This window comes from Hyla sarda, chromosome 3 (genome assembly GCF_029499605.1).
Source record: "Hyla sarda isolate aHylSar1 chromosome 3, aHylSar1.hap1, whole genome shotgun sequence".
NCBI classification, from domain to species: domain Eukaryota; kingdom Metazoa; phylum Chordata; class Amphibia; order Anura; family Hylidae; genus Hyla; species Hyla sarda.
In genome coordinates this window covers 65,349,794-65,367,975 of record NC_079191.1, presented here as the reverse complement: position 1 = coordinate 65,367,975, position 18,182 = coordinate 65,349,794, and the positions used below count along the sequence as shown (strand labels likewise).

Sequence of the window (18,182 nt, the reverse complement as noted above, 5' to 3'; positions counted from 1 at the left end):
TCCCACAGGGCGTATACGCAGCGTATTTGATGCTGCGCAAAATTTATGGCAGCAGCAGGAAATACGCTGCGTATTCCTTGCTCACTATACACACAGGGCTTTCTGGCGGCATCTTAATGTGTATAGTGAGTTTTGGAGGCGGAGCCGCACGTCACAGTCACGCTGGCACACTGCCCCGCCTCCAAAACTCACTATACACATAGGGCTGCCGCCGGAAAGCCCTGTGTGTATAGTGAGCAAGGAATATGCAGCGTATACGCCCTGTGGGAACGCACCCTTAAGGGTTTATCAACCTTCATAAATACTAAATATTAGAAGGGTCAATAAAAAGCTGTGACCCCCAGCAAGAATAATTTTTCACATCTGCTGTAGCGCCACCACAGGGGAAAAAAATTATTACATTATTATTTCTTATTGATCAATGGGTCGTCAAAAATACAAGATACTCTTTGTAAAATCGTTCACACCACTAATAGGTTACTGAATAGGGGACACATATCTACTAACAAGAGTATTTAAGAAAAAGGACATTCTAAATCAGAAAATAAAAGCCTTAAAAAGATTTAAATGGGCACTGTCACCAACTTTATTTTTTGATATGTTGTAGTACTTATGTACTACAACATATCTCTAATATAGTTTTATTATTATTTTTTTTTCATTAAAAATGTTTAATTTACATTTAAAAACCGGCCACTGAAAAAGGACTGATTTTGGAGTGGCAATCAGTCCTTTTTCAGTTAGGCTGCACTCGCTCCCTGCCTGTCAATCAGACAGGCGGGAGCGAGCGCATTGGCTCCCCGGCCACTGGCTGGGAGGCCACTCCTCCCGAACATCGCTGCCGCCGCCTCGTTGCCGCCGCTGTCCCTGCACACCCGCTGCCGGACTCTGCAGTAACTGCAAGTGTAATGAGGGAACGGGGTATGCGGGGCGGGGAGGGGGTGGAGGAGGGAACAGGCTAGTGCCGTAGCGGGGGGGGGGGGGGGGGGGACAGGCTAGCAAAAAAAGAAAAAAATAGGATGGTGGGAGCTACCCTTTAAAGGGTACTCAGGTGGAAAACATTTTTTGTTTTTTTAATCAATTGGTGCCAGAAAGTAAAACAGGTTTATAAATCACTTCTATTAAAAAAATCTTAATCATTCAAGTACTTAACAGCTGCTGTATGTTCCACAGGAAGTTATTTTCTTTTTGAATATATTTTCTGTCTGACCACAGTGCTCTCTGCTGACACCTCTGTCCATGTCAGGAACTGTCCAGAGCGGGATAGGTTTGCTATGGGGATTTGTTCCTGCTCTGGACAGTTCCTGATATGGACAGAGGTGTCAGCAGAGAGCACTGTGGTCAGACAAAAAATAAATTCAAAAAGAAAAGAACACATCTGGCACATACAGCAGCTGATAAGTACTGGAAGGATTAATATTTTTAAATAGAAGTAATTTACAAATCTGTTTTACTTTCTGGCACCAGTTGATTTAAAAAAAAAAAATGTTTTCCACTGGAGTACCCCTTTAAGCATGTTCTACTACATCTTACAAAGCTTTGAAAAATCCATTGCAGGACTGAGGGAGAAGTACTGTATATCTTCATGAGGAAACCAGTAAACTGGCCTATGGAGTCTTATAAGCCCTAAAATGCTCCATGGGGAAAAACATTTACAAAGTAGCTCTCATAGAGGTAAAAAGGTGTTCTCTCCACTGCCACCTATCAGAGATCACATCCCTTCAACTCAATATTCGACCCTAAAATGCCATAAAACATGACTGGGGATTATGTCACACCAGAATCTCACCAAGAAGGGAATGTCATACACGTGTAATCAGTTGTTTCTTCTCATAGTCAGTACACAGCAGGAGACTGGTTGAGAGGCATGTGAGTCCTTGAGGCCACCAATTGTTGTATGTAGTTTTATAAATGTCGTGTAAATAGAAACATAGAATGTGTCAGCGGATAAGAACCATTTGGCCCATGTTTTTGCACTTTCGTTTTTTCCTCCTTACATTTAAAAAATCATAACCCATTTAATTTTACACCTAAAAATCCATATTATGGCTTTTCTTTTGCACCACCAATTCTACTTTGTAATGACGCCAGTCATTTTACCCAAATATCTACAGCGAAACGGGAAAAAAAATCATTGTGCGACAAAATTGAAGAAAAGACGCCATTTTGTAAATTTTAGGGGCTTTTTCGGTAAAAATGACACCTTCTCTTTATTCTGTAGGTCCATACGATTAAAATGATACCCTACTTATATAGGTTTGATTTTATCTTACTTCTGGAAAAAATCATAACTACATGCAGGAAAATTTATACATTTAAAATTGACATCTACTGACCCCTATACATTTTTTATTTTTTCATGAACGGGGTGGTATGAGGGCAAATTTTTTGTGCCGTGATCTGAATTTTTTATTGGTACCATTTCTGTTTTGATCGCTATTTTGATCTTTGGAATTTTTTTGCACATACGCCATTGACCGTGCAGTTTAATCAAGAATATATTTTTATGGTTCGGACCTTTCATAGTTCAGGCACTGTTCAATGGATTAGAAATGCATTGATCATTGTTTTCTGCGCTTGATTTCTCAAGCCTGGATTTCAGGCTTGGAGCAATCAAACGCTGATCAGAAAACCGGGAACAAGGTAAGACACCTACCACTGTCCTCTCAGCTATTCGGGACGCAGCGACCACTCACCTAGCTAGCCAGCATCCTGCTCTGTACTTACAAGGGGCAATAACCCCAAAACAGCTTTTTACAGATGGCCAACTCCCCCTTATTGGAGAGATTCTGGCTTGGCATATAACCCCCAGTCATGTTTCAAAGCTCTTAAAAGGATGTAAATAGATTTGAAGGGATTCTAGCTGTAATAGGCGGCAGTGAGGAGCAAGCGGTTTCCCTCTGGAGCAGAGCTACTTTGCATACTCGAAAATCCATGGCCAAATTGGTAATTTCCAACTAGTGGTGTATCTAGCACTAGGCCAACAAGGGGGTGACAGTGTTGCTCCTCCACCACTCACAGTTGACTGTATCCCACCCCCTCCCCACCCCTCCAACTGCCAGAAAATTAGTGTGGCCGCCGCAAACAGGAGTACCCCGAACATCCTGGCTACTACAAATCACCCCCCCCCCCCGAAATTGGTGCGGCTGCCAGTACTAGCACCACATACAGGACAACCCCATGTGTTCACGGCTACTAGTGCGCCCTTCCTTGAAGTTTTGCAACATCTGGAGGCCCACATTGGCCAAATACAAGTTCTTCAATTAATATTTGCTATTCCCCATGGGTTTTAGAAACCAGACATGTGGACATGTTAAAGGGGTACTCCGCTGCTCAGCATTTGTAACACACTGTTCCGAACACTGGAGTCAGCACCGGGAGCTTGTGATGTCATAGCCCCGCCCCCTCATTATGTCACACCCCACCCCCTCAATTCAAGTCTATGGGAGGGGGCGTGACAGCTGTCACGCCCCCTCCCATAGACTTGCATTGAGGGGACGGGGCGTGACATCACAAGCTCCCGGCACCGGCTCCAGCATTCGGAACAGTTTGTTCCAAACGCTGAGCAGCGGAGTACCCCTTTAATGGCCTAGAGTTGGTCAGATTATTGTCATTAGAATGACAAATATTCCTCAATCTCCACCACCCGGTCACGGCCTACATGTTCAGTTACTACAGTCATTGGAAACATGTCTCCCCCCCTGGCAACTTTTTGTGTTTCTTCCAGATGATGTTGACAGGTTGGACATCTATAGACAATGCTTCTGTTTACACCACAAATATAATAATGTCCCATTGCAAACTCCAATTTTACGTCTTGTAAAATCTACAAATGATGGATGGTTTTAATCCGGAGATTAAAAAGGATAAAGAAAAGATTTATAAAGTCAGAATTTATGGGGTTTCCCATCTACTGTGTCAGGAGCTGCTGTATAAACAAGGTGAAATCCTTGCAGATGAGTGTCAGGGCCTGTCTGTAATCTGCCTCACCTCTACCTTAAAACATTATATTTGAGCACATTTATGATCATACATACTAGTCCAAACACCTTGGCTGTACACGTACAGTTAAATACAACCTCTACCTTTCCATATAGGTACATATTGCATATAGTGTTAAAGGGGTACTCCGGAGAAAAACATATATTTATTTTTTATTTTTCAAATCAACTGGTGCCAGAAAGTTAAACTTATATGTAAATGACTTCTATATAAAAATCTTAATCCTTTCAGTACTTATCAGCTGCTGTATACTACAGAGGAAGTTTTTTTCTTTTTGAATTTCCTTTCTGTCTGTCCACAGTGCTCTCTGCTGACACCTCTGTCCACGTCAGGAACTGTTCAGAGCAGGATCAAATCCCCATAGCAAATAACTCCTGCTCTGGACAGTTCCTAACATGGACAGAGGTGTCAGCAGAGAGCAGTGTGGTCAGACAGAAAGGGAATTCAAAAAGAAAAGAACTTCCTCTGGAGCATAATGCAGCTGATAAGTACTGGAAGGATTAAGATTTTTAAGTAGAAGTAATTCACAAATCTCTATAACTTTCTAGCACCAGTTGATTTAAAAAAAATAATTCCACCGGAGTACCACTTTAATATTTGCAATGTGGTGTCCCGGTACCGTACGTCGTACCGTACCATTTGTGCTAAGTCCCCAAAGTCAAAGTTCCTGCGTACCGGTAGGATCCTCTTAGTGGGATAACCCCTTGTCGCCTCTTCCTTCTTTCATTTTATGTGTTTGATGTATGTAACTTGTGTATATATATATATATATATATATATATATATATATAATATATAATATATATATACGTATAGTACTTCCAGGACCTTAGGTCACATGATTACTAAGCCTACTGTTAGGTTAAGCTTAAAGGGGTACTCCGGCGCTTAGACATCTTATCCCCTATCCAAAGGGTAGGGAATAAGATGCCTGTTCGCAGGGGTCCCGCCGCTGGGGACCCCCGTGATCTTGCACGCCGCACCCCAGTTAAAATCAGTCCCCGGAGCATGCATCTGCCCCCGTGTCACGTCATGCTCCGCCCCTCAATGCAAGCTTATGGGAGGGGGCGTGATGTCACACGGGGCGGAGGAGTGAGGCGTGATGTCACACGTCACCGGCCCTGTGGTCGCCGGTAATCAGACCCAGAGCGAACATGCATCGGGGACTGATTTTAACTGGGGTGCTGCGTGCAAGATCAAGGGGGTCCCCAGCGGCAGGACCCCTGCGATCAGACATCTTATCCCCTATCCTTTGCATAGGGGATAAGATGTCTAAGCGCTGGAGTACCCCTTTAAGGAACTTCCAGGTCACGTGAGTGGGTCACATGAAGTACCACAATGCTTTGTGAAAGGACTGACAGTTGGTGGAACCAATAAGCTATGAGCCTGCCCCCTTGCCATATAAGGGCGCTGTTACCCAATCATCGCTCTCTTGGGTTCCGGACTAGCAGAGAGAGAGAGGAGTTCTGTGTATACCTGCAAGACAAATCTAGGCCTGAAGCCTGCTAACTTCAGCAAATACACAACCGTGAGTTCAACTAAACTCCATCCTAAATCTACGTGACTACTGAACCTGAAACCAAACCCTAAATTCAGTGGAACAGCGTCAAGCAAGCCTCAGAGCTTATTCCCTACAAGGTCCCAACCCACTGTGAGAAACCTAAAGTCCGGTCCTCTGTAAAGACTGTTACTACTGTTAACCTGCATAAAAGTTGCAGTAAAGCTTTGCCCAGTTTATTAAATCCTTTATTCCTCCCTATCGTTCCTGAGAAGGGTGGCGGTAGGATATATATATATATATATATATATAAAGAGGAAGAACCCGCACCCTGGCGTCACGACAGTTAAGGGTTAATCCAACATCCTTTCATCACTGCACAGCTACACCCTTCCTACCCTACATCCCCACAAGATCACCACAGCAACATCTGGAGGCACCCTGGTTGGGAAACACTGCCTTAGGGTAGCGGATTTACAGCGTATTTTATGCTGCGGATCCGCTGCTGAAGGACCTCTGTATGCTGCCTTTACATGTGCCTGCTCGGAGAGGCAATACGCCATAACATGTAGACCCACTGGAGTGATGTGCGCGTCGTCGCGCATGCATGGTGCACTCGCACACATGGCGGGCGCTCCCCCTGCTCTATGAGCTAGTTAGAGAGCTGCCGCGATGTGCAAGTATTCTGCACATGCGCAAGGCAACTCGCACATTGCAGTGTGTCTGCTCATAGCTGCGTATTGCCGCTCCAAACAGGCACATGTAAAGGCAGCATATGGAGGTCCTTCAGCGGTGGATCCGCAGCGAAATACGCGATGTAAATCCGCTCGTCTGAACGTACCCTTAGACAGTCCCCTGTATCTCAGCTTCCTGGACTTCCATGACATGACAAGGATGGGTGGAAGTAAATGACCATCTAAGCCTAAAAATTAAGATGTAAAAGTTTATTTTTCATAGGTTGAATTTATATATGGGTGGAAATAAAATGCAGGAGGAATTTCTGAAGTGACAAACTGTCAAAAAAAACAGGTTGGATAACTCTGTGCTCAGATTTATTAGCCTCCTGCTTTTACTTTATTTTAATCCTTACAAATTAGACAGGATTTACTCCTAAAACGGAACGTTTAGGAGAATCGAGTTTTACGAATTGGGGATTTTAGGTTGTTTTACTACTTATCTCCCCCTGATGACTGATTAAGTAGAGTAAACCTGCTTCTTGTTTGTTCAGAACTTTGCAAACATATTTCAGTGGTAGATCACACCTTGCGGCAAGCCCCGACCTGCAGCAATAGATAAGATAGCAGACAGGCTTTATTTGCTCACCCTATTTTGTTAATGGGAGTTAAAGGCAATAAAACTTTCTCTTACAGGATCATCTACAGTAGATAAGTAAAACATGGTAAACTTCAGTCCTCAAGGGTAAAATCTGCTTTTTTGTAGAGCAGGGAACCCTCCTCAACAAGATCCAAATAAAAAAAAGAACCTACTCCCCACGCAGGGTTGTCCATCTCCTATCTCTTTTCCGAACTTACTGCAAGTGACCTCGATGCTCAATTGAAACCCTGGAGTGAACAGTTATACCTGCTGAGTACTCCCTGCCTATGTTCCTGTCATGCCGTATATTAATGACATCCCTGTTGCAAATATTGCTCCCCATTGGCAAAGCTTGCAATTACTGTTAATGTTTCTTGTTTGTTTTTGAAAAATTAATAAACTCGCATTGTGAAAAAAAAAAAAAAAAGAACCTTTAAAGGGGTAGTCCAGTGGGACTGGTGCAAGAAACAGATTTGTAAATTACTTCTATTTAAAAGGGTGCTTCTTTCTTTTTAATTTTCCAAGTAATTTTCCACTTCCACCAGTCCTGGCCGCAAGCCCTTTTTATAGATTTCAGACTCATACTGGAGTCAAAAATCTCAGACTGCAGCCGGGACACGGACAAGCTCAGCTGGCAGCTCTGAATCTTCTCCACTCTGTTTACAACTGCATGTGCAGAGAGAAGAAAGATCGGAGCTCAGATAGTAAAATGAATGAGGGCCTGCAGTAAGGCAGAGTCAGAACTATGCCCTGCTGTGCTATGAGCACAGTGCTGGCTCCTGCCTGTCTGATTGACAGGCAGGGAGCAGTGCTGAGCTTTAGTCTGAGATTTAGGACTCCAGCATGAGTCTAAAATCCATAAAAAGGACTTGTGGCCAGGACTGGTAGGGAGACCTCTTGTGGTTATTTTTTCGAAGTGGAAAATTAAATAAAAAGAATAATATTTTTAATAAAATGCAATTGGAAAGTTATTCTGCATACATTAATCTATAATATATCAAAAACATTTTTGATGAAAGGTACCCTTTAAAAAAACATATTCCAACACATATCAGCAGCTGTAGACTACAGAGGAAGTTGTGTAGTTCTTTCCAGTCTGACCACAGTGCTCTCTGCTGACATGTCTGTCCATGTCAGGAACTGTACAGAGTAGAAGCAGTTCCCCATAGCAAACCTCTCCTATTCTGGACAGTTCCTGACATGGACAGAGGTGTCAGCATTGAGTACTGTGGTCAGACAGAAAGGAAATTTAAAAAGAAAAGAACTTCCTCTGGAGCATGCAGCAGCTGATAAGTACTGGAAGGATTAAGATTTTTAAATGGAAGTAATTTACAAATCTGTTTTATCTTCTGACACCTGTTGATTTAAAAAAAAAATGTTTTCCACCGGAGTACTCCTTTAAAGTATACCTTTCATATCACAGAAAAAAATAATGCTTATATATGTTACTCATTAGGTCATGCAGATGCTTTACATGTGTTTTTTTATGTTTCTAGCTTCTGTATTTGGCTCTAAAATCCCTCTGTTCTGCTGCTTACTCATTCTGACATCCACTGCCCAGGAAGGGGGCTGTCTGAGGCAAGCACTAAGCCCGCCCTCTCTCGCCATGCATTTACTTCCTCCCTGAGTCTGGTGTGCTGGGTCTCTCCAGCCAATCACTGCAGACTGCTCTGCTACCCACTCCTCTTTGTTTTATGCTGAAGTCTGACAGGACAGGAGTAGGCACAGAGAAGTGCTAGTCCCACCCTCACTTCCTGGACGTTGTCCCAGCCTGTTCTTCAGCCGAGTCAAAGATAATACTGCGGCGGGACAGGATTATGTTCCGCATGGTATGGGGGCCCCTAGTGGCCTTTTTAATTAGCCATAATTTCTATAAAAAGGAGATACCATTTTTTATCAAGTATATTAGAAAGGCAAGTGTTCTGCCAAGATGTACAACATGTAAAAAGTTCTTTGAAACTGACAGTAATGATTTAAATTCTTTAGCTCTGTTACCTAGCTTTTTCCAAAAACAAATTCTACAGAAAGATAACAAAAGTAATATATATATATATATATATATATATATATATATATATATATGTATATATATATATATATTTTTTTTTGCAAGCATTGGTATCAGTAATAGCTACTGTGTAGCACCAGCCACACCCTTCAGATTATGTGATTATGTGTAATTGTACTAGCTGTACTGATTTGTATAGATCATACGCTAATTATTGGTTGGTAACTATAGTTCTCCTTAGGTTAGTCTGTAATATAAGGAAGCTCAGCGCTTAAAAGAGTAAAAAATCACTTTACCATTAGCTGGAGCAGAGCTTAGGGTAAACTGTCCAGGCAGTGTTTTCCAAACAGTGCGCCTCCAGCTGTTGCCAATCTACAACTCCCAGCATGCCCGGACAGCCAAAGGCCTCTGTCCCTTGGTCCCCACCGCTGCTCTGCTAACCACCGAGCCACCGTGCTTCATTTCTCCTGTAGTGGGGCAGAAGCGAATTTGAACATTAACTACTGTGTCAGATTATAGCTGATCATTGCGGATTTCAGTGGTTGGATAAACTGCGGTATGGTAAAGGGGTACTCCGGTGGAAAACATTTTTCTTTTTCAAATCAAATTGTGCCAGAAGGTTAAACAGATTTGTAAATGACTTCTATTAAATAAATCTACAGAGGAAGTTGTGTAGCTCTTTTCAGTATAATCACACTGCTCTCTGCTGACACCTCTGTCCCTGTCAGGAACTTTCCGAAGCAGGAGAGGTTTGCTATGGGGATTTGCTCCTACTCTGGACAGTTCCTGGCATGGACAGAGGTGTCAGCAGAGAGCACTGTGGTCAAACAGAAAAGAACAACTCGACTTCCTCTGGAGCATACAGCAGCTGCAAGGATGAAGATTTTTTAATAGAAGTCATTTACAAATGTGTTTAAAGGGGTACTCCGCTGCTCAGCATTTGGAACAAACTGTTCCGAAAGCTGGAGCTGACGCCAGGAGTTCATGATGTCATAGCCCTGCCCCTTCATAATGTCACGCCCCGCCCCCTCAATGCAAGTCTATGGGTGGGGGCGTGACGGCCGTCACGCCCCCTCCCATAGACTTGCATTGATGGGGCGGGGCGTGACATCATGAGGGTGGCGGGGTCTATGACTTCACGAGCTCCCAGCGTCGGCTCCAGTGTTCGGAACAGTTTGTTCCAAACGCTGAGCAGCGGAGTGCCCCTTTAACTTTCTGGAATTAGATGATTTAAAAACAATTGTTTTCCACTGGAGTACCCCTTTAAATAGGACTGGTCCCATATGTATTCATGATGAAGTCCCGCTGCTGGTTTCATGTCATCTCATAACCCTTATATATTTGTCTTCCTCTTCTACAGGCCGTGGAAGAGGTTAACAAGCACTTGAGGTTGCTTTATCCAGAAAGTGAAGAGCTCTTTGATATTGTCCTGATGACCAATAACCATGCCCAGGTCGGTGTCCGACTCATAAACAGTATCAATCACTATGGTAAGTAGTATAAATATCTCTTTTGAGATCAGGTTGGCTTCCATGGTGGAGATCATGTCGGACGCCTCCTTTAATGTACATATGTTTATTTGCCTATGTCAGTGTATGGATGACACCATAGATCTCGCAGCTTTCATTGTATGCTCCATTCCAGAACAGTAGACTTAACTTGTCACATTGGAGCTGAAGCTGAATGGCGGATCTCCTTTTACACGCTCCCTATCTCCAATGAAAAACATTCCCTCCCCATTTTAAACCTCTGGGGATACCGTTGCCTTAACAGGATTAAGTGCAGATGTCCCTGGATGTGAGTAATGATGACATCTCCCCCTTGCTGGTGGGTCGTGTAAGATATAAAAGAGAAGAGAAGTTTGCCGACCAGCTGGGGGAAGAGGTGGCTCAGAAATGTGAGGTCAGAAGCTAAAGCTGTGGATGGAGTTAATCAAGAATGGTGTCTGCCCTGGGGTGGTCCTGCCCAAGACTTTCATCATGACACCTATGTCAAGAATGGAAGAATAACAGACTCAAGTGTTGCTATTTCATGTTAAACACAACGTAAACCTGGGCCCCTCGTCCTGGTGAGAACAATAGAAATCCTGGTGTTTCCAGTTGTAGCTTCAATATATATTCATATTGATAGAACTGATTCATCATTTTTCTACAGCGCAAGAATTGGAGCTTCTCATCTCTGGTTGTTGGACTATAAACATTGTTACTTGCACACACAATCTAGGTGGGGTTTCTGTGAAAGTAATGAACGTCAAGAATATTCTTAAAGGGATATTCCAGCCAAATATATCTTAGCCTTTATCCATAGGATAGGGGATAAGATGTATGATGGCCGGGACCCGCCACTGGGACACCCCACAATCTCTGTGCAGCACTTGCATTCTATGCGGGGCTGCGTCTCCAGTCTCGGAAACCTCTTTGTTTCCGGGGCTGAAGACGTGACGTGATGTGGCGCCACGAGGGGGCATGACGTAACGTCTACAGTCCCAGAAAAACAAAGAGGTTTCCGAGACTGGAGATGCAGCCCTGCATAGAATGCGGGTACTGCACGGGGAAGTTGTGTAGCTCTTTTCAGTATAATCACACTGCTCTCTGCTGACACCTCTGTCCCTGTCAGGAACTTTCTGAAGCAGGAGAGGTTTGCTATGAGGATTTGCTCCTACTCTGGACAGTTCCTGGCTTGGACAAAGGTGTCAGCAGAGAGCACTGTGGTCAAACAGAAAAGAACAACTCGACTTCCTCTGGAGCATACAGCAGCTGATAAGTACTGCGAGGATGAAGATTTTTTAATAGAAGTAATTTACAAATGAGTTTAAAGGGGTACTCCGCTGCTCAGCATTTGGAACAAACTGTTCCGACAGCTGGAGCTGACGCCAGGAGTTCATGATGTCATAGCCCTGCCCCTTCATAATGTCACGCCCCACCCCCTCAATGCAAGTCTATGGGTGGGGGCGTTAGGGGATCACTGGGGGTCTCCGCAGTGGGCCCCTGGCGATCAGACATCTTATCCCCTATCCTATGGATAGGGGATAAGATGTATTTGGCCGGAATACCCCATTAAAGTGAAATTTCAGGCAAAAATGAAAAATTTGCCCCCAGCAAGTTGTTTTCCCCCATTCTTCTGTCATTGGTGATCAACTAAGCCGAATTCTTCATGTCAAGAAACTGGTGGATCAGAGTGAAGAGAAGAGGATAACCATTTATTTGTTTGTTAGGACATTTCAGCTGCTGCAGAACCCTGGATGATGAGTAGTGTTGCTCGCGAATATTCGCAATTCGAATTTTATTCGCTAATATCGCATATTCGCAATTACGAATATTCGTTTTATTTTTTATTTTTTTCACATAACACATCACAGTGATCATCCCTCTCTGCTTCCAGCTTGTGTGATGTAAATAAGGCTCTAATACTAATTTGCATATTCAAATTTTTGCACATTAGAATTTCCGCATATGCTAATTTTTTATATACTCATTTTCACATATGCAAATGTTCGAATATGCAAATGTTCACATATGCGAAAATATACTGCGAATATTACGAATATGCGAATTTAGCGGATATATAACGAATATTCGTCCATATATTCGCAAAATATCGCAAATTCGAATATGGCCTATGCAGCTCAACACTAATGATGAGTTGGGGCTGGTTATATATCACTGAGTAACGGACATGAAGCTCAGCCATTCCGTTCAATAGAAAGTTCTGCAGCAGCTGAGATGTGTGCGATGGGGTTCTGCTGGACAAAAGTGAAATTGAGCAAAGTTGAGGGAAAGTCATGTTTATTCGCAAACCAGTGTCTCCTCCTAAAGGCTTAGGCAACTGATTATAGACAACTGTGGTGGGTTTCCAGCACCCTTTAGTAGAGGGTACGGTATTAGTTAGCTAGAGATATGCCTTTGGACCAGCAATTTTTGTTTTCCTACTGGAAGAACTTATTTCACCACTAAAACAAAAGGGCAACCAATAAGGCAACACCTGACGTGCTGTAATATAAACCAAACAAAAAACACTGACAGTATATTTCATGAAAATACAAAAGATCTTTATTAAGGTGTGATACATAAAATATAACAAAAACACTTATAATGGCACCACAACAGCCATATTGTTGGATGTACATCCTACATGGTGATCAGAATGCACAAGCTTCTGTTGGTACAAATTGTTTATCTGGAGTTGACATAATAGCAAGGAAGGCTGCAGCACACCAAGATGAACAGTGAAAGAACAAGGTGTTTATTCCATCACAACAGATGCGATGTTTCGGTTTCAAGCATGCTTGAAAATGGCCGCATTGGGCGACCGAAACGCCGCATCTGTTGTGATGGAATAAACACCTTGTTCTTTCACCGTTCATCTTGGTGTGCTGCAGCCTTCCTAGCTATCTTGTTATCCGGTGCATGGGGCCCGGCCACATTACTGCGTGCACCCACTGCAATTTATTCTAAGGTGTGCTGCCCTATGTCTGCAGTCTAATACCTTAGAGTTGACATAAATAGTGAAATGATTCATGCAATTCTAATATTCCAGATATTTCTACCAAAGTAAACTTTAAAAAGTGCAAGTAAAGTGCAGCGTATGGCACAATAATGGATTGTACAACAACTCACTGAGAAAGAAAGGAAGAAATCATCAATTATGATAAATGAGTTACATAGATATCATATGGAGTAACCTCTAGTGGCTGCTATGTGCAAAACCCATTGTCTGAGACATACGTACTCCAGCGTACGTTTCTCTAATCTGTAGCTTCATCAGGGGAAGTAGATAACTCTGGGCCTATAGCCAGTAAATATTCAAGTTATCTAACCAATCTTTCGAGAGTACCTGTGTGACGATCTGTCATTCAGTGATTTTTAGTGTCAATGACCTATTTGGTATAATTGGTTTATAATGCGCTGACTATAATCCTAGTCTACCCAGAAGAATTGATGCTGTCTTGAAGGCAAAAAATGGTCACACCAAATATTGATTTGATTTTGATATATCTTCACTTTGTTAATTGATAAAAATAAACTTTCAACAGTTCTATTTTTGAGAGCATTCTTACTTTGTATTTGAGTGAATTTTTCCATACCTGCCGAAAACTTTTGTGCAGTCCTGCAATAAACAGCGATAATAATGAACATTCAAATATCTGCCACACATCGGATTGTTCATTAATACTGTACTTAAGGGTTTACTCTGCCCCTAGACATTGTATCCATTATCCAAAGGATAGGGGATAATATATCTGATCGTGGGGGTCCCGTTCATTTAGAGTGTCGGGTGCAGTGGCGGAAGCTCGTGATGTCATGGCCACGCCCCTCAATGTGACGCCACGAGCAGGCGTGGCTGTGATGTCACAAGACTCCACCCCGCATCGCCAGTCATCTAGCTGTCTGGGGTGCATCGGATGTCTGGGGTGCTACAGCCAAGACTGCGGGGGTCCCCAGCGGCAAGACCCCCGTGATCAGACATCTTATCCCCTATCCTTTGGTGATAAGATACCTAGGGGCAGAGATCCCCTTTTTCAGTCGCATTGTCACTAGTGATGAGCGTCATTGGCCACATTCGAATTTGCGATATTTTTCGAATATATAGATGAATATTCGTCCTATATTCGCAAATTTTGCATAATCGTTATATTCGCATATGTGAATATTCGCATATTCGCGTATTCGAGGAAGAAAACAGTGAGGGGGGGGGGGGGCAACTTTACTATTGGTTGCTAGGGATGTTGTTGATAACCTCTGACAAGTGTATTTGCAGCATTCTAATTGGCCCACAAGTGAAAAGAAGGAGTATGCGAAATATGCGAATTTGAAAATATTCACATATGTGAAAAAAATGAATATTTGTCATTTCGAATATATAGCAAATATATTTGCAATATTCGCGATAAAAATTCAAAATGCGAATATTCGCACCCAACACAAATTGTCACTAGTGAATTTCTGTCTTCTCACGTCACTAATGCTAATATCACTTTCTTTCTTAGGCCTGAACATTGAACGATTCTGCATGACCGGAGGGAAGAGCCCGATCGGGTACCTTAAGGCGTACCTTACCAACCTGTACCTATCGTCAGATTCAGAGAAGGTACAAGAGGCCATTCAGGAAGGTAACGTCCACACTCCACTGGTTCCCTTTCCAAACAGGAAAGCAAATTGCCTCAGTCTGGAAAAGTCTGTGAATGAAAGGTGTTCTTTCCCCGGCTGTCCTGTTCACATCACTAGTGGCAGTGTGTCACGGGGCACTTCCAATGAACTCAGACCCTACAAGTCTAAAATGAAGCTTCTTGTACGACCGGAGGTGCAGGACACCTGCCTCCTTCATGTCATCCACAAGACTCCTATTCATTCGCCTCCCAGGACTTGACCTGGGTCTTGTATTTCATCTCTGCATCTCATTTTCCCGGGGTTACAACTAAATCACTCATTTTCTTCTAAATCAATGAAAACAGACACAACAGAGGCATTTGTATGGGACTGGTCAGCAAGAGGCCATGGACTTGAGTGAAGTCTTGTAATGTCCCATTCAGCCATTCTGAGTCATAGCTATTTTAGGGAAAGCTGGGTGGCAGCTAACATGGTCAGTAGTCACAAGGGCAGCGTTCCTAGAATTTTGAGTGCACCGTCACCTTTTATAGCACTTTACGCAGTATGAATTTTAGACTCACTCACTGTATCAACTACAGTGGTCCCTCAAGTTACAATATTAATTGATTCTGGGACGACCATTGTATGTTGAAACCATTGTATGTTGAGACCAGAACTCTATGGAAACCTGGTAATTGGTTCTAAAGGCACCAAAATGTCATCCAAAAATAGGAAAAAGTGAGGATTAAAGAAAAATAAGTAGTATAGATAAACCAAATCCTTACATGTAAAAGTAAGAAAGATGTGCTGGGAGCTGTAATCACTGTCTATGTCAGTGTTTCCCAAGCCAAAGACTGTCCGGGCAAGCTGGGAGTTGTAGTTTTGTAACAGCTGGGGCCACACTGGGAAACACTGGTCTATGCAGAGGACAGGAGCTTCTTCGGGGTCCTGTACAGTATACGAGGTGTCCTAAAAAGTAATGGAGTCGTGTAATACCTCCCTGTACTGTAGGGGGCTCTATCAGACAACAGTCAGTGCATACACTTCAGTAATACAGGGTTTTACCAGTGAATTCCCATTCTGATTGGTCAGTTCTACCAGCCATTGACATGTTTCGCAGATCTTGAATGTTCGTAGAATCGTATGTTGAGTCTGGTTGGAACTTACGATGGTCCAGAAAAGACCATTGTATGTTGAAACTATTGTATGTTGAGGCCATTGTAAGTTGAGGGATCACTGTATAAGGTAGAGAAACCCTGCTTACAGGTTAGGTTGCCACCTGGCTGGTATTTTACCAACACAGCTGGTATTTTGGCGACCCTGACGGTATTTTTATATAAAAAATTCCGGCAATGCAATGGCAGGTATTTATCCTACCAATCCTCCAACTCCCGAGAATGTTGCACCATAAACTGTACCCGTGTTTTCCAACCAGGGGTGCCTCCAGCTGTTGCAAAACTACAACTCCCAGCTTGCCCGGACAGCCGTTGGCTGTCCGGGCATGCTGGGAGTTGTAGTTTTGCAACAGCTGGAGGCACCCCTGGTTGGAAAACACTGACCTATACTATATACTACTATATAGTCCAACTGGGAGATGTAGTTTTCGTTTGGGGGCAGCTGCTGAGCCACAGGCTGTATCAGGGCATGCGAGTCGTGGTTAGTAACTAAATGCAACTCCCGAATTTGCTAAAATAAAAAAATAAAAATAAAACAATCAAAAATCATATTGAAAAAAAATGATACCGTTAAAAACTACAAATTGGAGCGTAAAAAATTAGCCCTCACACAGGCCATTATAAAGGAGAAATAAAAAAGTTGTAGGGGTCAGAATAGGAAAAATGTTTTCCCGCATGTGTGTATTCTGTGATGTTACGCCTATATAATTAACGGGGTACTCCAGTGGTTAATTTTTTTTTACTATATGGCATCTTCTTTGTAAGTTTTGTTTTTTGCAATATACATGTGTTATATATTTTGGCAGCATGTGTGCCTTTTCCTTTCCTGTTTGTTGGGCAGGAAGTTCTGTAGTTCAGAGGATTTTCTTTTACTGTTGTCCACAGTTCTGAGTCTGTTGTGGACAAGATGTCACAGCTTTTTTTTTCTCTGTCTGCAAGAGAGGAATAAGCCACGCCCCCTCATCTCATCCAGCTGAGTACACAGCTCCTCACCTCCCCCCTGCTCTGTACTCTAAGGACGCAGGTCTGCACAGGAGAAAGAAGACAGAGAAGATAAGTGTTATCTGAAGGGGAGGATGAGAAGGTGCACGGGCTGGGGAAGAAATCTCATACTGGGAATGATCTCTATGGGGGAGATTTATCAAAACCTGTGCAGAGGAAAACTTGCCCAGTTGCCCATAGCAACCAATCAGATCGCTTCTTTCATTTTTCACAGTCCTTCATAAAAATGAAAGCAGCAAGCAGATTGGTTGCTATGGGCAACTGGGCAACTTTACCTCTGCACAGGTTTTGATAAATCTCCCCCTATATGTGAAGGGGGAGGGGGGGGGACTCCTGAATGACACATGCTGGAAGTTGTAGTCCCTGTTGTGTGTGTGTGTGTGTGTATGCTAGTGTTTACAAACCAGTGTGCCTCCAGCTGTTGCAAAACTACAACTCCCAGCATGCTCTGACAGACTTTGGGCATGCTGGGAGTTGTAGATTTGCAACAGCTGGAGGTACACTGGTTGGGAAACACTGTTCTAGCCTATTCAGCATACACATCAAGTTACACCAGTGTTTCCCAACCAGGGTGCCTCCAATTGTTGCAAAACTACCACTCCTAGCATGCCCAAAGGCTGTCAGGGAATGCTGGCAGTTGTAGTTTTGCAACAGCTGGAGGCACCCTGGTTGGGAAACACTGGTGTATGCCCTACAGAGATGTGGTGAACTACAACTTCCAGGAGACTACAGAGGCAGCATGCTGGTGTTATACCACAGACTGAAGACTCCTGAATGACACATGCTGGGAGTTGTAGTCCCTTTTGTGTGTGTATGACAGTGTATCCCAACCTGGGCTGATTATATTAGTGTGCTGTGTATAAGGGGGCCGACCCGGGAAAATAGTAGGGTGGGTAAAGGGCGGAACAAACAAAACAAAAAAAAAGGAGCCTCCCCAAACCAGCAAGGCATGTGGCATGCTGGGATTTGTAGTTTTCAGCACAGCAAGAAACAGGAAATAGAAGCAAAGATAGGAAAACAAAGTGGGGGATAAAAAGACAACAAAGAACAGAAATAGAGTAGGCTAAACCACAAGAATAGAAATGAAACAAAACAAA

The 18,182-nt window shown here is 43.1% G+C and overlaps 1 protein-coding gene and 1 long non-coding RNA gene across 4 annotated transcripts in view; one reads left to right on the top strand and one right to left on the bottom strand.

Moving 5' to 3' along the window:
- NT5C1B (5'-nucleotidase, cytosolic IB) overlaps positions 1-18,182 on the top strand; it is a 40,465-nt gene that overhangs the window by 10,538 nt on the left and 11,745 nt on the right. For all 3 annotated transcript variants that reach the window (XR_008890983.1, XM_056564258.1, XM_056564257.1), the window contains 2 exons: positions 10,183-10,312; positions 14,809-14,931. Coding sequence is in view for 2 of the 3 variants with exons in the window: in XM_056564258.1 (XP_056420233.1) it covers positions 10,183-10,312; positions 14,809-14,931 (253 nt within the window). In the remaining variant the exon portion in view is untranslated. The remainder of the gene's footprint in view (positions 1-10,182; positions 10,313-14,808; positions 14,932-18,182) is intronic.
- The window catches only part of LOC130361371 (uncharacterized), a 41,952-nt gene that overhangs the window by 14,409 nt on the left and 9,361 nt on the right, over positions 1-18,182 (bottom strand). The window contains exons 2-3 of the long non-coding RNA XR_008890984.1: positions 13,879-13,928; positions 9,119-9,289 (exon numbers count right to left, since the gene is read on the bottom strand). This is a non-coding gene — a long non-coding RNA (uncharacterized LOC130361371). The remainder of the gene's footprint in view (positions 1-9,118; positions 9,290-13,878; positions 13,929-18,182) is intronic.